The sequence below is a fragment of the Oncorhynchus nerka genome, linkage group LG5 (genome assembly GCF_034236695.1).
Source record: "Oncorhynchus nerka isolate Pitt River linkage group LG5, Oner_Uvic_2.0, whole genome shotgun sequence".
In the NCBI taxonomy this organism is placed as follows: domain Eukaryota; kingdom Metazoa; phylum Chordata; class Actinopteri; order Salmoniformes; family Salmonidae; genus Oncorhynchus; species Oncorhynchus nerka.
In genome coordinates this window covers 23,786,123-23,808,814 of record NC_088400.1, presented here as the reverse complement: position 1 = coordinate 23,808,814, position 22,692 = coordinate 23,786,123, and the positions used below count along the sequence as shown (strand labels likewise).

The following is a 22,692-nucleotide window of genomic DNA, read 5'->3' as shown; positions in this document are numbered from 1 at the left end:
ACTTTAGCGAACTATCTAGGACTTGGTGTAACAGGGATATTGTTTCGAGATAATTGAGTAACAATCCTAATGCATTCAAAAGTTGACTCACCAGCAGGATATGATTATTAAACCAGTTCTTAAAAAATAAATTCACTGGAAGTTACTCTAGGCTTCTTTGGATATTCCGTCCTTCGTCAAGGTATGTACTTTAGGCCCGCCCACACGGGTCGACACTAGTTACCACAGACACAAAGTCATAACCCCCGCCTATTTCTACAATTTATCTTCTAAACATTTTATTTCAACCTTAACCACACTGCTAATCTTGCGTGCAACCTTAAATTAAGACCAAAAAGCACATTTTTGTTTTCATGAATTGTTACGATATTGCCAATTTTACTTTGGGGTTGTGGTAACTAGTGGGGAAACCTGCCCACACACTAAACTACGGCGTTTGATTGGATGCGTTTGCCAAATGACGCGATAACTAGCTTCTTTTTTTTTTTTTTTTTTACAATTCTCAATCTTATGAACAAATCACAGGCAAATTGGGAAGGCTTTACGTTTTCGCTGTCACCTGTGTATTTCAACGGTTTAACGCAAAGTAAGTTTTGTTTTACCCTTAACATTGATAACGTATGTATTGCCATTTATCAATCAAACTAGCTAACTATAGAACCATGCTTGGCTCCTGTGTGGACTAAACTTTGGAAGCAACCACCGGTGTGTGTAATTAACTACTTTATTTTTCACTTTCAGTACATCTTTAACGCTAGGCGTTGTAAAGACTGATTGCACAACTGAGATTGGCACCATGTCTGATTTGGTGGATGCCAAATGCATAACTGCACAATGGTAAGGCATTGCGTTTCTCCTGTCAAACCTATCAGCTTCACAAATAATATAGAATAGCAGGCGACAAAATGAAATGTATGTATATTGAATGTAGGCCTACTCTATGATTTAAAATGTATAACCCCATTGGGACGGCATGAGCTGGGCCATTTATAACCCCATTGGGATGAGTTAGGCCAGTGAGCCGCCTCTTACATATGTAACAATATAACTTTAGACAGTACCCGGGCGCGAACCAGGGACCCTCTGCACACATCAACAACAGTCACCCACGAAGCATCGCTCCACAAAAGCCGTGAGCAAGGGGAACTACTACTTCAAGGTCTCAGAGCAAGAGCAAGTGACGTCACCGATTGAAACGCTATTTAGCGCGAACTACCGCTAACTAAACTAGCGTTTCGCATCCGTTACACATAGTTATATCAGCTCTCACATTCCGAGGGAGTATATTTTAATGCTTTCATTTACCCATGAATCGTGGTAAACAAATGATTATCTCATCTCCATGAGCATGCAACGTGACGTCTGACCAAAAACATATTGGTCGTATTCCTCTGCTTAGACGTTGCTGACGCATGCCAGATCTAACAACGCCAAGATGGGTATTTTTACGTATCAGCTAACCACATATGTTATAGCAATCTGGTGCCCGACGCCACAGTCGATGACATGGCATATGACCATTGGTTGATACATGCATTTAAGTATGTCATCTGTACAGTCTAGTCGGAATGGTTTCGATTTGAGGTTCACTACATTCTCCTTTTAGTCTAAATGATGCTATGGCATTTGGTTTGAAAATGTACCTCAATCCAGGCATAGAAGGTGTCGCTGTAATCCTCGATTATGCGGCTGGCATAATGGGATATTTAGAAGATTTTTTATTAAACTGCCCTGTTTGACAGCATGTTAGGTTCTCTGATTCTAAAGCAGCCCGTTGGATTGCAAAATACAGTTACTTACCCCAATGCTACGTGTTGCATTTGAATTGAATCCAATGTGCTGCTTTATTCAAATAAATAAAAACTGGCAATATTTCAATATTTGCGACTGAGATAATGGAATGATTAGGAGTACTGCAACACTGTCCATCCCTGCATTAAGGTACTTTTTCAAGCCATATCCCTCATTCGTCAACCCTGGTGCAAATATATTGGCCTAGTATCGTTTCAACCTTAAGGAGATTTCAGTGAACCTCAAGTCGAAACCATTCTGGCTAATTTTCAGGTATGTTAGAGGTTTCATTCCCCGGGCTCTATTAGCCAAACAACATGGATTTTCAACATAGGCTACCTGTGGAACCAGATTAACACGGACAATGAAAAGTCCACTTTTAAATGTTAAAAGGAACTTCTTTGTCTTTGTTCCAGGCCAGGGAGTCCCTCACTGCCAAGGTTTACTATAGAGAATCAGAAAGTAGATGCTAGGCCTCCAGCTGACATGTACACATATAAAATGAACTACCCCAGCCTTGGACAATGTGTCATCATCAACAACAAGAACTTTGACAGGAGAACAGGTAGGCCTAAGTGTGTATTATAGGAGTTTTTGTTGTTATCCTGTTCAGGTTACAATGATATGTCAGATGTCTACACTTCATTGGTAATTTCCATTTGAAAGGAATGAGTTCTCGCAAGGGAACAGATGTGGATGCTGGCTATGCAAGGAAAGTGTTTGAACGTTTGGGGTACAACGTGAAAGTTGCCAATGACCAGACAGTGCAGCAGATCCAACAGCTGCTTTACACTGGTAAGTTCACCAGTCTGGATGTGAGTTAGATTTTCTTCTGTTCTGGAAGCTTCTTTTGAGAAGTTTTTCTGATCATCTACAAATAAATAGCAATCATGGTAGTAGTGATGTGTCATCTGGCTAACTTTGATAAACTTTAGGAAATGTCTCTGAATAAAAAATGTTGATAGACTTTAAGTTTAAACTACATGTGTGCATGACATTTTTCAGTGTCTCAAGACAACCACAGCCAGTCAGCCTCCTTTGTGTGTGTGATGCTGAGCCATGGAGGAGAGGGTGTGTTCTATGGCACAGATGGAAATGTGGAGCTCCAGAAGCTCACCGGACTCTTCAGGGGCGACCGCTGCAAAACGCTGGTGGGAAAGCCCAAACTCTTCTTCATCCAGGTACTGTAAGGTTTTAGCTGCCTGCTCTAAATTTCCCTTACGCAGCTCAATGATTCTCTAGGTATGTTTGGTGAATCAACTATAAAGACTGAGGAATGAGGATGCAGTGTAACTGCATGACTTTGTAAATATGTTGTGTACTAAAGTGATGAAACATGTATTCTGCGTGACTGATAATCAGTGATAGTGTTAAAAGATTAGCCTCTCTTCCCCTGACCCTTGACCCCTAATCCTTCCTGTGGACCTGGTGAGTAGGCGTGCCGTGGCTCTGATCTGGACTGTGGAATAGAGACAGACAGTGCTGCTGGTGGAATAGAGACGGACAGCGTTGCTGGTAACTATCCAGAGAGGATTCCAGTGGAGGCAGACTTTCTCTATGCTTACTCTACAGCCCCAGGTAATAAACCCTGTTTATTGATAAACCGTTTATTTTTTAACCGCCCGCTCCTTACGTACTTAACATATAAGCTAGAATCCTTAGTTACTTCTAAATGAAATGTTTATGTAAATCGGAAGTTTACATACACTAAGGTTGGAGTCATTAACTCGTTTTTCAACCACTCTAAAAATGTCTTGTTAAACTATAGTTTTGACAAGTCGTTAGGACATCTACTTTGTGCATGGCACAAGGAATTTTTCCAACAATTGTTTACAGACAGATGATTTCACTTATAACTCACTGTACCACAATTCCAGTGGGTCAGAAGTTTACTTACACTAAGTTGACTGTGCCTTTAAACAGCTTGGAAAAGTCCAGAAAATGATGTCATGGCTTTAGAAGCTTCTGATAGGCTAATTTACATAATTTGAGTCAATTGGAGGTGTACCTGTGGATGTATTTCAAGGCCTACCTTTAAACTCAGTGTCTCTTTGTTTGACATCATGGGAAAATCCAAATAAATCAGACAAGACCGCAGGAAAGAAATTGTAGACCTTCAAGTCTGGTTCATCATTGGGAGCAATTTCCAAACGCCTGATGGTGCCACGTTCATCTGTACAAACAATAGTACGCAAGTATAAACACCACGGGACCACACAGCCATCATACCGCTGAGGAAGGAGATGTGTTCTGTCTCCTAGAGATGAATGTATTTTGGTGCGAGAAGTGCAAGTCAATCCCAGAACAACAGCAAAGGACCTTGTGAAGATGCTGGAGGAAACTGGTACAAAATGATCTGTATCCACAGTAAAATGAGTTCAATATCGACAGAACCTGAAAGGACGCTCAGCAAGGAAGAAGCCACTGCTCCAAAACCGCCATTAAAAAAAGCCAGACTACGTTTTGCAACTGCACATGGGGACAAAGATCGTACCTTTTGGAGAAGTGTCCTCTGGTCTGATGAAACAAAAATAGAACTGTTTGGCCATAATGACCACCCTTATGTTTGGAGGAAAAAGGGGGAGGCTTGTATGCCGAAGAACACCATCCCAGCCGTGAAGCACGGGGGTGGCACCATGTTGTGGGGGTGCTTTGCTGCAGGAGGGACTGGTGCACTTCACAAAATAGATGGCATCACGAGGAGGGAAAATTATGTGGATGTATTGAAGCAAAGCTTCTCAAGACATCAGTCAGGAAGTTAAAGCTTGGTCGCAAATGGGTCTTCCAAATGGACAATGACTCCAAGCATACTTCCAAAGTTGTGGCAAAATGGCTTAAGGAACAACAATGTCAAGGTATTGGAGTGGCCATCACAAAGCCCTGACCTCAATTCTATAGAACAATTGTGGGCAGAACTGAAAAATCATGTGCGAGCAAGGAGGCCTATAAACCTGACTCAGTTACACCAGCTCTGTCAGGAAGAATGGGCCAAAATTCACCCAACTTATTGTGGAAGGCTACCTGAAATGTTTGACCCAAGTTAAACAATTTAAAGGCAATGCTACTAAATACTAATTGAGTGTAAGTAAACTTCTGACCCACTGGGGATGTGATGAAAGAAATAAAACCAGAAATAAATCATTCTCTCTGTTATTCTGACATTTCACATTCTTAAAATAAAGTGGTGATCCTAACTGACCTCAGACAGGGAATTTTTACTTGGATTAAATGTCAGGAATTGTTAAACACCTTTGCCAAACACATTTAAACCTAGTTTATGTAAACTTACGACTTCAACTGTATATACCTGTTGATTTCTTGAGGCATTTATAAGTTATATTCATGAACTTAGGTTAACCGTCGTACCCCATCAGAACCCAACATCTATAAGCTTGTTATACTGTTTGTAAACAAACTAAATGCAAACCAACACTGTATAGCCTCTCAACATAGTTTTAACCATCATTATAATATCATGAATGGTCAGTCCTTGCATACATAGTTCTCGATTTGAATTTGAGTGGTTAGGTTTCTCCAGGCCCATCCCTCAGCTTTTCACCAAAACTCAGGCAGGGTGTCCACTTTATTGTGTCAATGAAGGTTTCCAGCTTTAAACAATATGTAATTTATTCATGCATACTACATACGTTACCTTTACATGGTATAATGTAGGCACCCATTGTTACATAGTACTTACAACTGATGTCTGAACTTAAACAAACTGCAAATGTGTGAATCACAGTAGACTATAGGCCTACTAAAATAAAAGTATGGTAATTGCACTGCACCTACGTACAAAAACGACCATGTACCACTTTAGAAGTTTTAGCAATGGTTATCATTGCTATAGTGTTTGACTGATTTGGTTTGTGAACTCCATAGGCTACTACTCCTGGAGGAACACCGACAAGGGCTCCTGGTTCATCCAGGCCCTCTGTGAGATGTTACAAAGGTACGGCAAACAGCTGGACATTATGCAGATCATGACACGTGTTAACCACAAGGTGGCACATGACTTTGAGGCTTCCGCCAACAAGCAGATCCCTTGCATTGTGTCTATGTTGACTAAACATCTCTACTTTCCACAGTGATTGTATATCCTGTGGGACCATTTTACATATTTGCACAGTGTCTGCTGGGGTTCTAAAGACCATTAAATAATACAGAGGGATTCTCTGCACTGGACCAAATACCACTGTGGATAATCACTTATTCAAATACTTCTGTTTGGGGAAAGTCTAAAAGCGAAAAGGTATGAAATGTTTACCCTTGAGGCCTAAAGGGCATTATGTTGGACCACAGAATGGCTTTTTAATGGGGAAAGGCTGGCATTGAGTATTGACTACGCAATAGCAGTACTTGCTATTGATATGTAGTTCATTAATTTGGAATGGAATTAAAATGCTCTGAATTGTAGGGTAAATACATGTTCAGATAACATGGAATGAAAGTCACTCAGGCTTTAAAAGTATTGTAAAGTTGTGTTATGTCTCTATATATAAATAATCTATCACATGTGAGGTGTTTTTTCATCATTTGCACATTCAAATAGGGTACTACATGAATAAAGGAGCTTTTATCCTTGGTAAATTGTGTTCCCAAGAAACAACATTTATGTAAAGAGGATTTCAAGAAAAGAAAAAATGTAAGAAAATATAGAAACATGTTGTTGATTCCTGGTGCAACAATTTCTTGCATCCTATTGTGAAATAATATGTTTGCGATTTCATTGTGATAGTATTCCATATGAAAATCTAACATATCATGGTTATTCAAAAGTTGGAAACTGTCTTTATCCAACACTTGATGGACATCTGAATGGGTGGGACTTGCAGAGTGTTTGGCCTCAGATAAGATGTCTGTGTCTGCAGGGCCAAGGCGCTTGCATTTCCTGTGTTAGGGGCCAGGGAAACCACACTGCCTCTGCTTTGCCTTTCTGACAATACTGACCAGAAACTACAAGGTTTTACTTCCATCAAGTTCAAATAACAAAGACAGTTCATTAATCATGGGCAAAAATTACATTGTTTTCTGATATTGTATGTAGGGTTTACAGTACACAAGTTCTGTCCACATTTTCAGAAATGATCTATGCAAAAAGCACTGTAGCAAGTTTTGAAACAGAGCAACTAGTTTCGTTTCAAGCAGAAAATGCAGGCTGGAATCCAACCAGATGGGTGTTGAGGAAGTGAAAATGAAATTGAGCTGTCCGTTGCAGAGGCGTAGACCAATGAGACGACTTCCGTGCTCTCCAGAACCCTGTGCAACGCCATCTAGGCTCAGGGGACGTGAGACAAACAAATCGGGAGGGGATTTCCACGCCAAGCACTTCCTTTACTTGTTTTGCTTTCGATCTGGACACTGAAATAGGCTAAATTAACTTTTCGTTTGATATACAGAAACTCAAACTACACGAGAATATTGTGCAACTGACAAGAGGACTGTCGATTAATCAAGCTGAATAGAACACTTTATCGCAGGTAACGTTTCCGCATGTTATTATCGCTGAAGTTATGCATCTATAGAATCACGAAGCGACATTGTAAACCCTAATCGAAAGTAATAGAATGTTGATCCGTTGGCCAACCGACTTGGAATGAAGTTTATTTTCACTTTTGGGTTGATATGTCTGGCAGCTTTCTTGTGAACTTGAATTAGCACAGCTGTCAGTTTTGACGACAACGTGACTTGACAAGACTGAGCGAAATGTTTCTTTGTGGCGCATTGCGCACCAAAATGTCTACAGGCAATTGTTGCGGTATAACCATTTACAGGTAGATGTCTGTTATTGTGTATGTTATCAGGCTAAGATGGGCAGTATAATGGAATTGGAACACGCTTGGTAAATTGCATGAATACTAGGCTACAACTGCAGGGTTTACTAAATGATAACTCAGTTATTTTACTGCCTCATTTTTAAAGCTAACTAGAATATGTATGATAAACCCAAGATATGTATGTATGTATGTATGTGTATATATATATATATATATATATATATATATATATAAAGTAACATTCTAATATCCTGTTACTGAATATTGGTTTAGGAGTTAGTTGCCTTTTGTTGAAGTGAACTTTGATCACGACTTGATTACTCTACGTCTACCTGTAGCCAATAATTCTCAACTCTACGATACCGGATGAAGTTTGGTGGCGATGAGATGAGTTTTGGCGGAGTGCAGCCTACCTCCGACTACATCGAGCACATAGAGATCTGTAGATGGTGGTAAAAAATGTAAATGATTTCATGCATACCTTGTACTTATGTTTGTCCTGTGTAACTGGGTTATTTACTTTTGGTGCTGCAATCAGTCGTTTTTGATTAAAAATAGCATTTTACGTAACCTCCGCCAAGAGAGCCATTGTTTGTTAAAGTATAAGGAGCAGCCCTGCACCACGCAATTTGACAGTCACATAGAATTACGTTTTTATCAAAACCTTCGGATTGCAGCAACTGAAAGAAAATAACAGTTACACATGACAAACACGTACAAGGTACGCATGAAAGAATGGAAATGTTTACTAGTATCGACTGATACTGGCTCGATGTAGTCGGAAGTAGGATACACTGCCAAAACTCAGCGCCTCGCTGCTCAACTCCATCGGGTAACGTGGATTTGAGGACTCTTGGTTACCGTTGCATGCAGTAATAACTAAGCAACTTGCATGGTCATCACAAGCTTATGTGCACTTTTAACCATTAACACCTTATTACACATAAACAAAGTAAAGCTTGACGTGTGCTAAAACACAACTGCGCCTATTCGCGTTTTGTTGTAACCCTTCTGTAAAATATTTGTTGTGGCGCTGGGTTTCTGCTCAGTAGTAAGAGAATGATATCAAATGTTGCTGATGGGCTCAGGGAATGATGTCATCCCCCTAATGGGCCTCTTTGCCACTGAGGTTTTCTGACCTGTTGCTGTCTACAGGAAGCTAAGGAAATGGGTAATTCATTACATTTACTGTATATCTTCTCCTTGCTCTCTGTCTGCAGGCGACCATGCCCGTGGAAAGGATGCGAATGCGGCCATGGCTGGTGGAACAGATAAACTCTTCCCTAATCCCTGGCCTGATATGGATTAATAGAGTGAGTGAAATGTATCTTTGAGACATTCAGTTTTCTTCAGTGTGGAAAATCAACACATTCTAAGGTTATTCTGTACCAGGTTTTCAGTCTTTGCTGAAGCAATTTGCTACCAAACCCAACAACGTAACCCCTCCGTGACACAAACAGGTTTACACTCTTATCTAAACAGTCAACCATATTCTGTCTAAGTTGTGTGTTTTGTTTGCTTGTTATATTTTCAAAATCCTCACTGGCAAGTACTGTATGTGGAAACAGGAGACGCATGTATGTGCTGCTGATTTGTTAGCCAAGTCATAAAGTATGTCTGAATCATTGTTGTGATGAACCTGCAGGAGAAGAGGATCTTCCAGATTCCATGGATGCATGCTGCAAGGCATGGCTGGGATTTGGAGAAAGATGCTCCTTTATTTATGAACTGGGCCATTCATACAGGTACGGTAATGAACATTTGAAATGATAAGAAATGTAGAACTGTGTATAGTTGGCCATGACCAATGCTACTGTTGTGTTATGAATTAAGTTTATGCAGCAGTATGGCCTTGCCATAACAAGTGATTTTGTCTTATCAGGAAAATACCAACTAGGGATCGACAAACCAGACCCGAAAACATGGAAGGCCAATTTCCGCTGTGCTATGAACTCTCTGCCTGATATTGAGGAGGTGAAAGACAAGAGCATCAAGAAGGGGACCAACGCTTTCAGAGTATACAAGATGCTGTCTGCTTCAGAGCGCCAGACCAAGAAAGGCAAGTGGTTCTCTGAGTCTCTGGCTGCAGGTAGACAGGCAGCCTAATTCTGATATTTTTTTTCACTAATCGGTATTTTGACCAATCAGATCAGTTCTGAAAAAGATCTGATGTGATTGGTCAAAAGACCAATTAGTCATAAAAAAGACAGAATTGGGCTGCCTGTGTAAACGCAGTCTCTGGCTCAGCGAGAACAGTGGTTGAATTCAAATCACATTTTATTTGTTACGTGCTTAGTCTACACCTGTGGTTTACTAACAGTGAACTGCTTGGTAAACAACAGGTGTAGGCTAACAGTGAACTGCTTGGTAAACAACAGGTGTAGGCTAACAGTGAACTGCTTGGTAAACAACAGGTGTAGGCTAACAGTGAACTGCTTGGTAAATAACAGGTGTAGGCTAACAGTGAACTGCCTGGTAAACAACAGGTGTAGGCTAACAGTGAACTGCCTGGTAAACAACAGGTGTAGGCTAACAGTGAACTGCCTGGTAAACAACAGGTGTAGGCTAACAGTGAACTGCTTGGTAAACAACAGGTGTAGGCTAACAGTGAAATGCTTTCTGACGGGTCCTTTTAAGATCAATAGAAATAGTGACGCAAGGAATAAATACAGTGAATAACAATAACAGGTAAAACTTACATGGCTGTATACAGGGAGTACCAGGTAGTAACATGGCTATATACAGGGAGTACCAGGTAGTAACATGGCTATATACAGGGAGTACCAGGTAGTAACATGGCTATATACAGGGAGTACCAGGTAGTAACATGGCTATATACAGGGACTACCAGGTAGTAACATGGCTATATACAGGGACTACCAGGTAGTAACATGGCTATATACAGGGAGTACCAGGTAGTAACATGGCTATATACAGGGAGTACCAGGTAGTAACATGGCTATATACAAGGAGTACCAGGTAGTAACATGGCTATATACAAGGAGTACCAGGTAGTAACATGGCTATATACAAGGAGTACCAGGTAGTAACATGGCTATATACAAGGAGTACCAGGTAGTAACATGGCTATATACAAGGAGTACCAGGTAGTAACATGGCTATATACAAGGAGTACCAGGTAGTAACATGGCTATATACAAGGAGTACCAGGTAGTAACATGGCTATATACAGGGAGTACCAGGTAGTAACATGGCTATATACAGGGAGTACCAGGTAGTAACATGGCTATATACAGGGAGTACCAGGTAGTAACATGGCTATATACAAGGAGTACTAGGTAGTGACATGGCTATATACAAGGAGTACCAGGTAGTGACATGGCTATATACAAGGAGTACCAGGAAGTAACATGGCTATATACAAGGAGTACCAGGAAGTAACATGGCTATATACAGGGAGTACCAGGTAGTAACATGGCTATATACAAGGAGTACCAGGTAGTAACATGGCTATATACAAGGAGTACTAGGTAGTGACATGGCTATATACAAGGAGTACCAGGTAACATGGCTATATACAAGGAGTACCAGGTAGTAACATGGCTATATACAGGAGTACCAGGTAGTAACATGGCTATATACAGGAGTACCAGGTAGTAACATGGCTATATACAGGAGTACCAGGTAGTAACATGGCTATATACAGGGAGTACCAGGTAGTAACATGGCTATATACAGGGAGTACCAGGTAGTAACATGGCTATATACAAGGTGTACTAGGTAGTGACATGGCTATATACAAGGAGTACCAGGAAGTAACATGGCTATATACAGGGAGTACCAGGTAGTAACACGGCTATATATACAAGGAGTACCAGGTAGTAACACGGCTATATGCAGGGAGTACCAGGTAGTAACACGGCTATATGCAGGGAGTACCAGGTAGTAACACGGCTATATGCAGGGAGGACCAGGTAGTAACACGGCTATATGCAGGGAGTACCAGGTAGTAACTCGGCTATATGCAGGGAGTACTAGGTAGTAACACGGCTATATGCAGGGAGTACCAGGTAGTAACATTATAAATGGCAAACTGTAGGATATATCCACTTTCAGAGGGTCACACTTATGACTGTATTAAGGCATTATGATGTGGCCAGTTTTGCATTCAACTTCAATTCATGTGTAATATGTGCTCTGAGTATTAATTTGGTATATGATCTAATAACATGTAGAAAACTGATACACATTTGACACACTGAAATAGATTGTGTGTAACAATGGACTGTCTATTAACAATGGACTGTGTGTTTTTTCTAGGAAAGAAGAGGACTGAGAAAGGAGGAAAGAACAAGGTAATAACCATCATCAAAATGTTATGTTGACACAACACCTCTGTGCATAAGTCTAATCAATTTCACATTCAAACTATTATTTTAAATGAATAATTTGCATGTAAAATGGTATGAGCATGGATAACAGACCTTCAATGAGGATGGAGAGAGATGCCCACACCCCTCTATCTCTGTCACCCCAGCAGCAGGTGGAGCCCGGTTTCCCAGCCATGGAGAGCATGAATGGGTCTGTTGGAGACCATCATGGGCCGGTGGTGAAGGTGGAGGTGAAAGACGAGTACTTTACAGACTGCACAGGTAATACCTGGCATTAGTGTGTTTTTTTGTGTCCCCAATTGCACACTAATCCCTATATGGTTCACTTCTTTTGATCACTTTCCATAGGGCTCTGGTCAAAATTAGTGCACTTTACAGGGAACACGATGTCATTTGTGACCACCTTGTGTCTACTACATACCTCAATCAATGTAATTGATGTTGATTTTAAAAGTGTGTGGTAAACATGCAAGACTGCACAGCTGTAGTAGTTAGTTATGCTCTTACTAGTGTCTTATCTGCATAAGTTTTGTTTTTGGTTGTGTATTTGTATTTATTAAGGATCCCCATTAGTTCCTGCGAAGGCAGCAGCTACTCTTCCTGGGGTTTATTAAGGATCCCCATTAGTTCTGCCAAGGTAGCAGCAACTCTTCCTGGGGTTTATTAAGGATCCCCATTAGTTCCTGCCAAAGCAGCAGCTACTCTTCCTAGGGTTTATTATGGATCCTCATTAGTTCCTGCCACGGCAGCAGCTACTCTTCCTGGGGTTTATTATGGATCCTCATTAGTTCCTGCCAAGGCAGCAGCTACTCTTCCTAGGGTTTATTAAGGATCCCCATTAGTTCTGCCAAAGCAGCAGGTACTCTTCCTGGGGTTTACTAAGGATCGCTGTTAGTTCTGCCAAGGCAGCAGGTACTCTTCCTGGGGTTTATTATGGATTAGTGGTCGACCGATTATGATTTTTCAACACCAATACCGATTTATTGGAGGGCCAAAAAAAAAGCCCATACCGATTAATCGGCCGATATTTATATATATTTGTAATAATGACAATTACAACAATACTGAATGAACACTTTTATTTTAACTTAATATAATACATCAATAAAATCCGTTTAGTCTCAAATAATAAATGGAACATGTTCATTTTCGTTTAAATAATGCAATACAAAGTGTTGGAGAAGTAAAAGTGCAATATGTGCCATGTAAAAAATCTAATGTTTAAGTTCCTTGCTCAGAACATATGAAAGCTGGTGGTTCCATGTATGTATTAAGTTAAAATAAGTGTTCATTCAGTATTGTTGTAGTTGTCGTTATTATTTATTTATATATATAATATATATATTATTTTAACATGAGTCTTCAATATTCCCAGTTAAGAATTTTTAAGTTGTAGTTATTATAGGAATATTTCTCTCTACCTTTTTGTGGTTCATATACCTTTGACTATTGGATGTTCTTATAGGCACTATGGTATTGCCAGCCTAATCTCGGGAGTTGATAGGCTTGAAGTCCTACACAGGACTACTTGAAGCACAGCGAAGAGCTGCTGGGAAATGCAGGAAAGTGCTGTTTGAATGAATTCTTACGAGCCTGCTGCTGCCTACCACCGCTCAGTCAGACTGCTCTGTCAAATCATAGACATAATTATAATATAATAATGCACAGAAATACGAGCCTTAAGTCATTAATATGGTCAAATCCGGAAACTATCATTTAGAAAACAAAACGTTTATTCTTTCAGTGAAATATGGAACCATTCTGTATTTTATCTAACAGGTGGCATACCTAAGTCAAAATATCGATATTACATTGCACAACTTTCAATGTTATGTCATAATTATGTACAATTCTGGCAAATTAATTACGGTCTTTGTTAGGATGAATTGGTCTTCACACAGTTCGCAATAAGCCAGGTGGCCCAAACTGCTGCATATACCCTGACTCTGTTTGCGCAGAACACGAGAAGTGACACAAATTCCTAGTTAAAAGAAATTCATGTTAGCAGGCAATATTAACTAAATATGCAGGTTTAAAAATATATACTTGTGTATTGATTTTAAGAAAGGCATTGATGTTTATGGTTAGGTACATTTGTGAAACGGCAGTGCTTTTTTCGCTAATGCGCTTGTTAAATCATCACCCGTTTGGCGAAGTAGGCTGTGATTCAATGATAAATTAACAGGCACCGCATCGATTATATGCAACGCAGGACAAGCTAGATATACTAGTAATATCATCAACCATATGTAGTTAACTAGTGATTATGTTAAGATTGATTGTTTTTTATAAGATCCATTTAATGCTAGCTAGCAACCTACCTTGGCTCCTTGCTGCACTCGCGAAACAGGTAGTCAGCCTGCCACGCAGTCTCCTCGTGGACTTCAATGTAATCGGCCATAATCGGAGTCCAAAAATGCCGATTACCGATTGTTATGAGAACTTGAAATCGGCCCTAATTAATCGGCCATTCATATTAATCGGTCGACCTCTATCGCTCCACATTAGTTCCTACCAAGGCAGAAACTACTCTTCCTGGGGTTTACTATGGATCCACATTAGTTCCTACCAAGGCAGCAACTACTCTTCCTGAGGTTTATTATGGATCCCCGTTAGTTCTGCCGAGACAGCAGCTACTCTTCCTGGGGTCCAAACACATTAAGACACTTACATTACATTTAAAACAAAATATAAAACAGTACATCATATAACATTATTACACCACAACATATCTACAATACAAAATGATATAATACTACCATATAACAATATTACAATGTACGTGTGTGTAGAGTGTCTTTCCTCTGGATTACCTTTAATAACCAGGGATCATCCTCTCTTCCTCAGAATATCTTCATCAGAGCAGTCACAGTCCTGGGTACGACCAGCTGATCGTCGACGACCTGCCTTGTGTCTGCCAGACCATCGAGGTGACCACGGAGAATGAGGAGCAGTCAGTCAGCTCCAGCCACCCGTACCCACTCCAGATCTCCCCTGTGTCCTCGTATGGAGGTCAGTCCAGCCCCCCACCCCCTAAATGCTCCGATCCCAACCCATGCTTTAACACAACAGACATGGGTGCTTGCCCTTGAATTAGGGATCCCAATTGGCATGTAGAATTGTGCCTTCAACTCCTCCACCCACGGTGAGGACACTGGCAGCTACAATCTTTCCTGCAGAAGACCTGCAAGTCACATCAGTACCCATCATAGGTTTTAATAGAGTGGTAGAATCCTTGTCAGCCACATCAAAATTAAGCTGGAGTTAAACGAGATCTACAATCAAATAAGACATAGGTGAATCATTTATTTGGTGATTGGATTACTAATTACTAGATTTTCAACACCCTTCTATGCTTGTGGCTTCAAAGGGACAGTATCGGCTCCATTTCAAAATACCAGGTAAAATGGAAACCTTTGAACCTTTATTTGAGCCAGGTAGTGTAGTACTGTGTTGTATTGCTTAATGTATATTGGGGTTTATGGCTTTGCTGTTGCAAGCTCAAGGCCAGTGTGTGTCATCATAAAGATGGCTACATCTCCACTGTCATTCAACCTGCTCCTGTTATTACTGTAGAGTAAGTTAATGTGTTGTAAAGTGACATACTGTACACAGTGCAACTACTAGTCCTGCATATTTAGTATTTGGTGAAGCATTAAACGATCAATGATTGTTTAGAGGCTGCCTAGAGTGTATCACTGATGGTAGCAGATAATCCTCACGTCATCATCCCTCTCTAACCTGTTAGTCTGGAAATCCCTGACTGTGTTTCATGGTTCTTCTTCCTGGTCTGCTTAACAGAGAGTGACCCCGACAGTGTGCACAGTGAAGAGGACTCCAAGGAGGTAAGGCCTGAGCTCTGTCTACACATAATATACCCATCTGTGTACACACTAAAGGACTCTGAACAATATAATACATATCTGTATCAGAAGCAAAGCACATAATTTAGAACTGGTTGTCCTGGTAACCATGGTTAGTTTAGTAATCACTCACAGGCAGATTCTTTTGTAAGATTGGAAAGATACACAGAAGCCTTTGATTTTAAGCTTGTGCATTAGAGCTGGCCAATATTGATTAAAATCCATATGATAAATTTAGTGAATTCTCTCGATAAAGATAAATTGAACGCTAAGTTCATAACATGAATGCACCAGTTACTCTTTTATATTACCCTTAAAACTACTGCTGCTACTTTGAACGTTGTAGCTATCAATTGTCCCATCAACAATCAGCAATATTAGCAAACTTATTTCGTGCCAAATGTAACATTTCTCTAGTAGGGCCCTATAGGTTATTTATCTTAATGAAAGATATCAGCAAAATTTCCACTAAGTGGTCGATAATTTTCAGCAACTTTTAAGGAGCGCTTGTAACACAGAGCGATAGCTTTGTTTTATGGTGCCACTGTAGCTGGCCTGTTCGCAAAGGCAAGGTAAGGGCACTTCGCTAGCAACATTAGCTTATTCCAATAGGGCTGAGCGGCATGGCTGGGCCTGCCTGGGAACACAGACACATACAGCTGAAACCTCTGATAAACAAGCCTTAACTTGAAGCCCACCATTTTGAGTTCATTACATTAGCCAGTTCTACTGCTTAACAGCTGAGTACAGTAACTGTAGCATGGTAATAATGTCACTCTACCTCCACCTCCAGGTCTACCTCTAGCACTACCTCTACCTGTACCTCCACCTGTACCACTACCTGTACCACTACCTCTACCTGTACCTCTACCTGTACCACTAACTCTACCACTACCTCTACCACTACCTCTAGCTTATATTGTCAGTTCCTGTTCTAGAGTGCTCTGATGTAAAGAAAGACAAAACAACAGAAGGCAGCTCTCTGGTGAATACTGGATTCACTTGTTTCCCATGGCTAATGATTCACCCTAATTTAATATCTTGAATTGTCCTCAAATCAAGCCCAATCACAAATCAAACGCGTACAGTGTGTTTGATTTGTGATTGGTAAGTATTTGTGATTGGAAAGTAATTCATACCCCTTGACCTGTTCCACATTTTGTTGTTAGCCTGAATAAAAAATGTAGTAAATAATATTTTTTTCCCTCACCCATTGACACCCATAATGTCAAAGTGAAAAGATGATTTGTGTTTTTTTGGCTAAATTAAATACAGAAATATCTCTTCATACCCCTGAGTCAATACTTTGTAGAAGTACCTTTGGCAGCGATTACAGCTGTGAGTCTTTCTGGGTAAGTTTCTAAAAGCTTTCCACACCTGGATTGTGCAACATTTGCCAAGTTTCTTTCTTTAAAAAAATTCTTAAAGTTCTGTCAAATTGGTTGTTGTTAATTGCTAGACAACCATTTTCAGGGCTTGCCATAGATTTTCAAGCAGATTTAAGTCGGCCATTCCTTGGTAAGCAACTCCATTGTAGGTTTGGCCTTTTGTTTTAGGTTATTGTCCTACTGGAAGGAGAATTCATCTCCCAGTGTCTGGTGGAAAGTGTCTGGTGGAAAGCAGACTACCAGGTTTTCCACTAGGATTTTGCCTGTGCTTAGCTCCATTCCGTTTATTTTTTATCCTGAAAAACTCTCCAGTCCTTAACAATTACAAGCATACTCATAATGCAGCAACAACAATGCTTGAAAATATGGAGAGTTGTTTTTGCAGTATTACTTTAGTGCGTTGTTGCAAACAGGATGCACATTTTGAAATATTTTATTCTGTACAGGCTTCCTCCTTTTCACTCTCAATTAGGTTAGTATTGTGGCGTAACTACAATCATGTTGATCCATCCTCAGAGTTTAATGGCTATGATAGGAGAAAAACTAACTGTTTTAAAGTCATTAAAAAATCGTGTTAATCTCTATTATTGCGCACTGAGTGAGTCCATGCAACTTATTATGTGACTTGTTAAGCAAATCTTAACTCCTGAACTTATTTAGGCTTTCCATAAAGGGGTTGAATACTTGTTGACTCAAGACATTTCAGCTTTTAATTGTTAATTCATTTGTTAAACTTATTTAAAAAAAAACAATATTCCGCTTTGATATTATGGGGTATTGTGTGTAGGCCAGTGACACAAAAAAATCTCAATTTAATCCATTTTAAATTTGGGCTGAAAAAGTCAAGGTGTGTGAATCATTTCTGAAGGCGCTGTACATACCGTTCCAAAACAAGGACAATAGCAAATCAAGCACATGCATATTGTTACAGAATGCATGATTTATTTCTTAAATGTTGCCTTTGTATTGTTTGAATACATATTGCCATGTCCACTGGAGGAACAGAGAACTAGTTTAACACCAGGCTGTTTTCTGTGCCCAATGAAGCCCTTGGTGGAGAGTGGGGAGATGAGGTCCCTTTAGTATGAGGTTCCTTAGTATAGATGAATCATGCAGAGCTCAACAGCAGGAGGACAAGCATTTTAGAAAGTATTAAGAACAAGTTTGACAGTGCTCATAAACATGACAATATATGTGAATGTCTATGTGTTTCAGCCATGTTTTGCCATACTTGCCTTGCTATGTCAATGAAATTCCCACTTCTAATGCTTTAAATTATTTATGAAGATTCCGCAAACAGAAATATGCTAGTAGCCAACTCTATATTCATGTATATCCTGAAATGAGTGTTTGAATGGTTATGGCATTGGCTGAGTTAAACCCACCTTCTGTGTGACTTGCAGGATCTTCGTGGTGGGCTGTGGGAATCAAGTTTCACTTCCTCTGTGCTGAGAGTGCCCTCGTGCTCATTACCCAGCATGGCCACCTTTGTCACTGGTGGAAAGGTAACCAACTTCAAAGTGACCAGCACCAGGGACCCCATGCCCCTTATTAGCTACAGCAACAGCCCCTGGACCAGGGACATGCCAGCAGCCCAGCACCCTCCCTCAGAGCAGGCTTCCTCCAGCCAGGCCTCTGCTGCAGAGACCAGAGCCAGCGTTATCATGAAGACATCAGACGTCTCCTCTGTGAAGACCTGCTGAAGCCCTGGCAGTGCAGTGACTCAAGACCAGATACAGGCCAGTCAGGGGCAGGCTTGGTGTTGAAAATCATTGATCACTGCTGGGCTTGTTGTTCGACCAGAGTGCCTACTCATAGTAATGACTATGTCTATGGGACATACAGTATAGGGGCTCTGTGAGCTGTAGAATATGAATCGATGCCCAAACTGAACCTGCCAAGATCTCAGGGCCTTTTAGATGGGATGGGAGTGAGGGGATGAATCTACAAACTGTTGGGCATCTCTCCCACTCCCCACCCACTGTTATTAATGTATATACTGATATGTCGGCGTAATGGCATACCGCTTCTGCACCTTATGGAAAACACTGATGGGCATGTGAGTGGCCACCCTGGCTGTGTGTTTACACTGACAGCAAGGCTGAAGCCTGGGAAAGGCCTTAAGAGGCCTTGCTGATCTAACTTTCCAACCTTGTCTTTGACCTTCAAGGTGATGCCATCCATTGGTTAGGAGGATGAAGTGAGTAAATGCATCTGGTCATTTATCTTGATGCCTTTTTAAGCAAGCTTATATATATATATTTTTATATAAAGGGACATTTTAATCTAAGGTGGACAATTTATTTGATTTGTAAATTTTTTACTCAATGAAAGATTTCTGATTCTTTGTTCGATTTGTTTTTTATTATTGTTATTTACATGACACATTATGAAGAAAAAAATACATTTTTATCAAGTCCGCATTTGTGACATCTCATGTGTGAAATTGTATAGGCTTGTTGCTTATGTGTGCCTCTATGTAATGGGGTTTTAAATTAGTTGCTAAATCCATTTACACACGTTTGAGTGTCACACATTCATGGCCAACTCTTAATCCTGTGGATCAACATGCAAATCTTAATAAAAATATTGTTTTGTAATCTTGTGGTACTACAGTGTAGTAGATATTTTTTTTCTAGTGACACAGATTACCAGAGGTCAGCAATGTCTATTTTCTGACCATGTGTGAAAGGTTTATGTAGTTATTTGGTCCAGCTGTCTTTTCCTGCTGTCCTTTCTCAACTCTGGAAGATTTTTACAAAGAAAATGGTGTTTTGCATCATAGTATTACTTGTTTCATCAAATCAAATTTTATTTGTCACATACACAAGGTTAGCAGATGTTAATGCGAGTGTAGAGAAATGCTTGTGCTTCTAGTGCCGACAATGCAGTAATAACAGACATGAATGCAGTGATACTCCAGCTAAAGCATAATGGCTCTGAAAAGTCTACAAATACTAGTGATAGTGAACTGAAAATAGAGGGGGGTTTTGTCTTTTTAAATTTTTTTTTTTAAACTTTGTTTCCTCTTATTAACAATCCTTTCACATTTGTGTGTGTGGTGTGGGGGGGGGGGCTTCAGCAGCACGCCAAATGGGCCTGCTTTGGCTCATGCTCTGGCTGCCTTTTAGTTTCGGTTGCTGTTCTTAGCCTCTTAACTTCCTGTTTGCGTCTGAACACACAGCCAATTGGTGCCCTGGTTGCTGTGACAACCACACACCAGATAGGCCATTAATCAATCCCAGAGTAAACAGTCTCAACCACTCCACAGGATAGTCCAGACCGAGCATATAACAGCACGCAAATGCCAAGCATTATGAAACCGCAATGTTAAAGGACTGGACCGTCAGACATCTGCAGATCTTAAAATGCATTGTCCAGGCCAAGGACTTTTGTTTGAATGAAAAGAGGTATATAAAATACAACTATTATTACATTTGATTTAGTTTCATTATTGTCCTTGGTTTGGTTGAATAGTCTCTGGGCAAATGAAAATGGTCAAGTTCATGACAATACTGTAGTTACATTGCCTTCAGAAAGTATTCAAACCCCTTGACATACCACATTTTGTTATGTACAGCCTGAATTCAAAATGTATAAAATATATGAATTTTCTCAGCCATCTACACACAATACCCCATAATGACAAAGTGAAAACATTTTGTTTACAAATTTATTGAAAATGAAATACAGCAATATATTACATTCGCATAAGTATCCACAACCCTTTGCTATGACACTACCAACTGAGCTGAGGTGCATCCAATTGATTTTGATCATCATCCTTGAGATATCACTACAACTTGATTGGAGTCCACCTGTGACCAAATCAATTGTTTGGACATGATTTAGAAAGAAACACCTGTCTATATAAGGTCCCAAAGTTGACAGTGTATGTCAGAGCAAAAACTATACCATGAAGTCCAGTGAACTGTCCACAGATCACCGAGATTGAATTGTGTTGAGGCGTATATCTGGGGGTATAAAACCATTTCTAGAATGTTGAAAGTTTCCAAGTGCACAGTGTTCTCCATCAAGTGGAAAAAAATATGGAACTACCCAGAGCTGGCCGTTGAACCAAACTGAGCAACCGGGCAAGAAGGACATGGCTCAGGGAGGTGACCAAGAACCCAATAACCACTCGGAGAGAGCTATAGAGTGCCTTGGCTGAGATGGGAGAATCTGGCAGAGGAATAACTGTCTCTACAGCACTTCACCTATCTGGGGCTTTATGGGAGAGGGGCCAGACAGAGGCCAGTCCTGAGAAAGTCCTGGAGTTTGCAAAAAGGCACGTGAATATTTTAGACCATAAGGCAAAAGATTCTGGTCTGTTGAGACAAAAATGTAACTCAGGCTTGAATCTGAAGTGCTTTGTCTGGATGAAAAGCAGGCACAGCTCATTACCCATCTAACACCATCCCTACCGTGAAGCATGGTAGTGACAGCTTCATGCTATGGGGATGCTTTTCAGTGTCAGGGACTGGGAGACTGGTAAGGATAAATGGAACAATGAATGGAGGAAAATCTTTGATGAGAACCTGCTTGACTGCAAATGACCTTAGACTAGGGTGAAGATTTATGACCCCAAGCATACAGCCAAAGCAATGTTGGAGTGGCTTCAGAACAAGAATGTTAAAGTCCTTGAGTGGTCCAGACTTGAATCACATTGAAAATCTGTGGAAAGGCTTGAAGATTACTGTTCACTGCTGTTCCCCATCTAATTTAACAGAGCTTGAGAAAATCTGCAGGGAAGAAAATGAAAAAATCCACAAATCCAGATGTGCAAAGCTGATACAGACATACCCAAGACAACTCAAAGCTGTAATCGCCGCCAAAGGTGCTTCTGCAAAGTATTGACTGGGGTGTGAATACTTATGAGATTTCTGTATTTTATTATCAATAAATCAGCAAACATTTCTACAAACATGTTTTCACTTTGTCAGTATTGTGTGTAGATGGGTGAGGAGTAAAACTTATCTTCAACCCATTTACAATTCAGCCTGTAAAAAATGTGGAATAAGTCAACGGTTATGAATACTTTCTGAAGGCACTGTATCTCTGGTGAATCATGCAAAGTCTGAATACATTGCACCATCTAGTGGCTGTAGTAATAACTGAAATATAAATCAAAGTATTCAATAGTTTAGTGTGAGCTCACAAAGCAATTAAGTGGGTAGGAATGTAGCAGTTTTGTGAACAATCTAAAAACATCATTTTTCTTCTCTGTGTCTACATCACAGTACTAAGTGCAAGTATTTATTTTTTTACCATGCATCAATGAAAGCTCTCTTTATTCAGTTGGACTATGAGCCTGGATATTTGGGTAAATTGATGATTATTATGATACTGTGTGTACTGAAATGCAAGTTACCTGTAAGGTTCCTAGTTCAAATCCCCGAGCAGACGAGGTGAAAAATCTGTCATTCTGTCCACGAACAAGACAACAACAGCTCCCCGGACGCCTAATGTGGCAGCCCCCGCACGTCTCCGATTCAGAGGGGTTGGGTTAAAAGCTGTAGTC

General features: G+C 40.3%; 2 protein-coding genes across 5 annotated transcripts; both read left to right on the top strand.

Annotated features, from left to right (window-relative positions):
* Positions 1 to 511: 511 nt before the first annotated feature.
* Positions 512 to 6,306, top strand: casp3b (caspase 3, apoptosis-related cysteine peptidase b). The gene is made up of 7 exons (XM_029659414.2): positions 512 to 586; positions 742 to 837; positions 2,208 to 2,356; positions 2,458 to 2,586; positions 2,797 to 2,972; positions 3,228 to 3,369; positions 5,674 to 6,306. Exons 2-7 carry the CDS (start codon positions 797 to 799, stop codon positions 5,880 to 5,882), a joined length of 846 nt encoding a protein of 281 aa, XP_029515274.1. The 5' UTR covers positions 512 to 586; positions 742 to 796; the 3' UTR covers positions 5,883 to 6,306.
* On the top strand, positions 5,722 to 19,771 carry irf2b (interferon regulatory factor 2b). Of its 4 annotated transcripts, none has more exons than XM_029659417.2 (9): positions 5,722 to 5,743; positions 8,789 to 8,881; positions 9,214 to 9,313; positions 9,451 to 9,627; positions 11,850 to 11,884; positions 12,067 to 12,181; positions 14,768 to 14,932; positions 15,722 to 15,765; positions 18,575 to 19,771. In XM_029659417.2, exons 2-9 carry the CDS (start codon positions 8,795 to 8,797, stop codon positions 18,872 to 18,874), a joined length of 1,023 nt encoding a protein of 340 aa, XP_029515277.1. In that variant the 5' UTR covers positions 5,722 to 5,743; positions 8,789 to 8,794; the 3' UTR covers positions 18,875 to 19,771. The 4 variants fall into 4 exon arrangements, with proteins under 4 accessions (XP_029515277.1, XP_029515278.1, XP_029515275.1 ...); XM_029659418.2 differs by lacking the exon at positions 5,722 to 5,743 and adding an exon at positions 7,045 to 7,271 and having other exon boundaries at positions 12,070 to 12,181; XM_029659415.2 differs by lacking the exon at positions 5,722 to 5,743 and adding an exon at positions 7,047 to 7,271.
* The last annotated feature ends 2,921 nt before the right edge of the window (positions 19,772 to 22,692 follow it).

Excerpts from the sequence above, each read along its gene's own strand:
- casp3b (XM_029659414.2), top strand. The coding sequence starts at position 797 with ATGTCTGATTTGGTGGATGCCAAATGCATAACTGCACAATG. Across the intron at positions 2,357-2,457 it reads GAACTTTGACAGGAGAACAG|GAATGAGTTCTCGCAAGGGA; the intron begins GTAGGCCTAAGT and ends TCCATTTGAAAG. Across the intron at positions 2,973-3,227 it reads CCAAACTCTTCTTCATCCAG|GCGTGCCGTGGCTCTGATCT; the intron begins GTACTGTAAGGT and ends CCTGGTGAGTAG.
- irf2b (XM_029659417.2), top strand. The coding sequence starts at position 8,795 with ATGCCCGTGGAAAGGATGCGAATGCGGCCATGGCTGGTGGAACAGATA. Across the intron at positions 11,885-12,066 it reads AGAAAGGAGGAAAGAACAAG|CAGCAGGTGGAGCCCGGTTT; the intron begins GTAATAACCATC and ends CTGTCACCCCAG. Across the intron at positions 12,182-14,767 it reads GTACTTTACAGACTGCACAG|AATATCTTCATCAGAGCAGT; the intron begins GTAATACCTGGC and ends TCTCTTCCTCAG.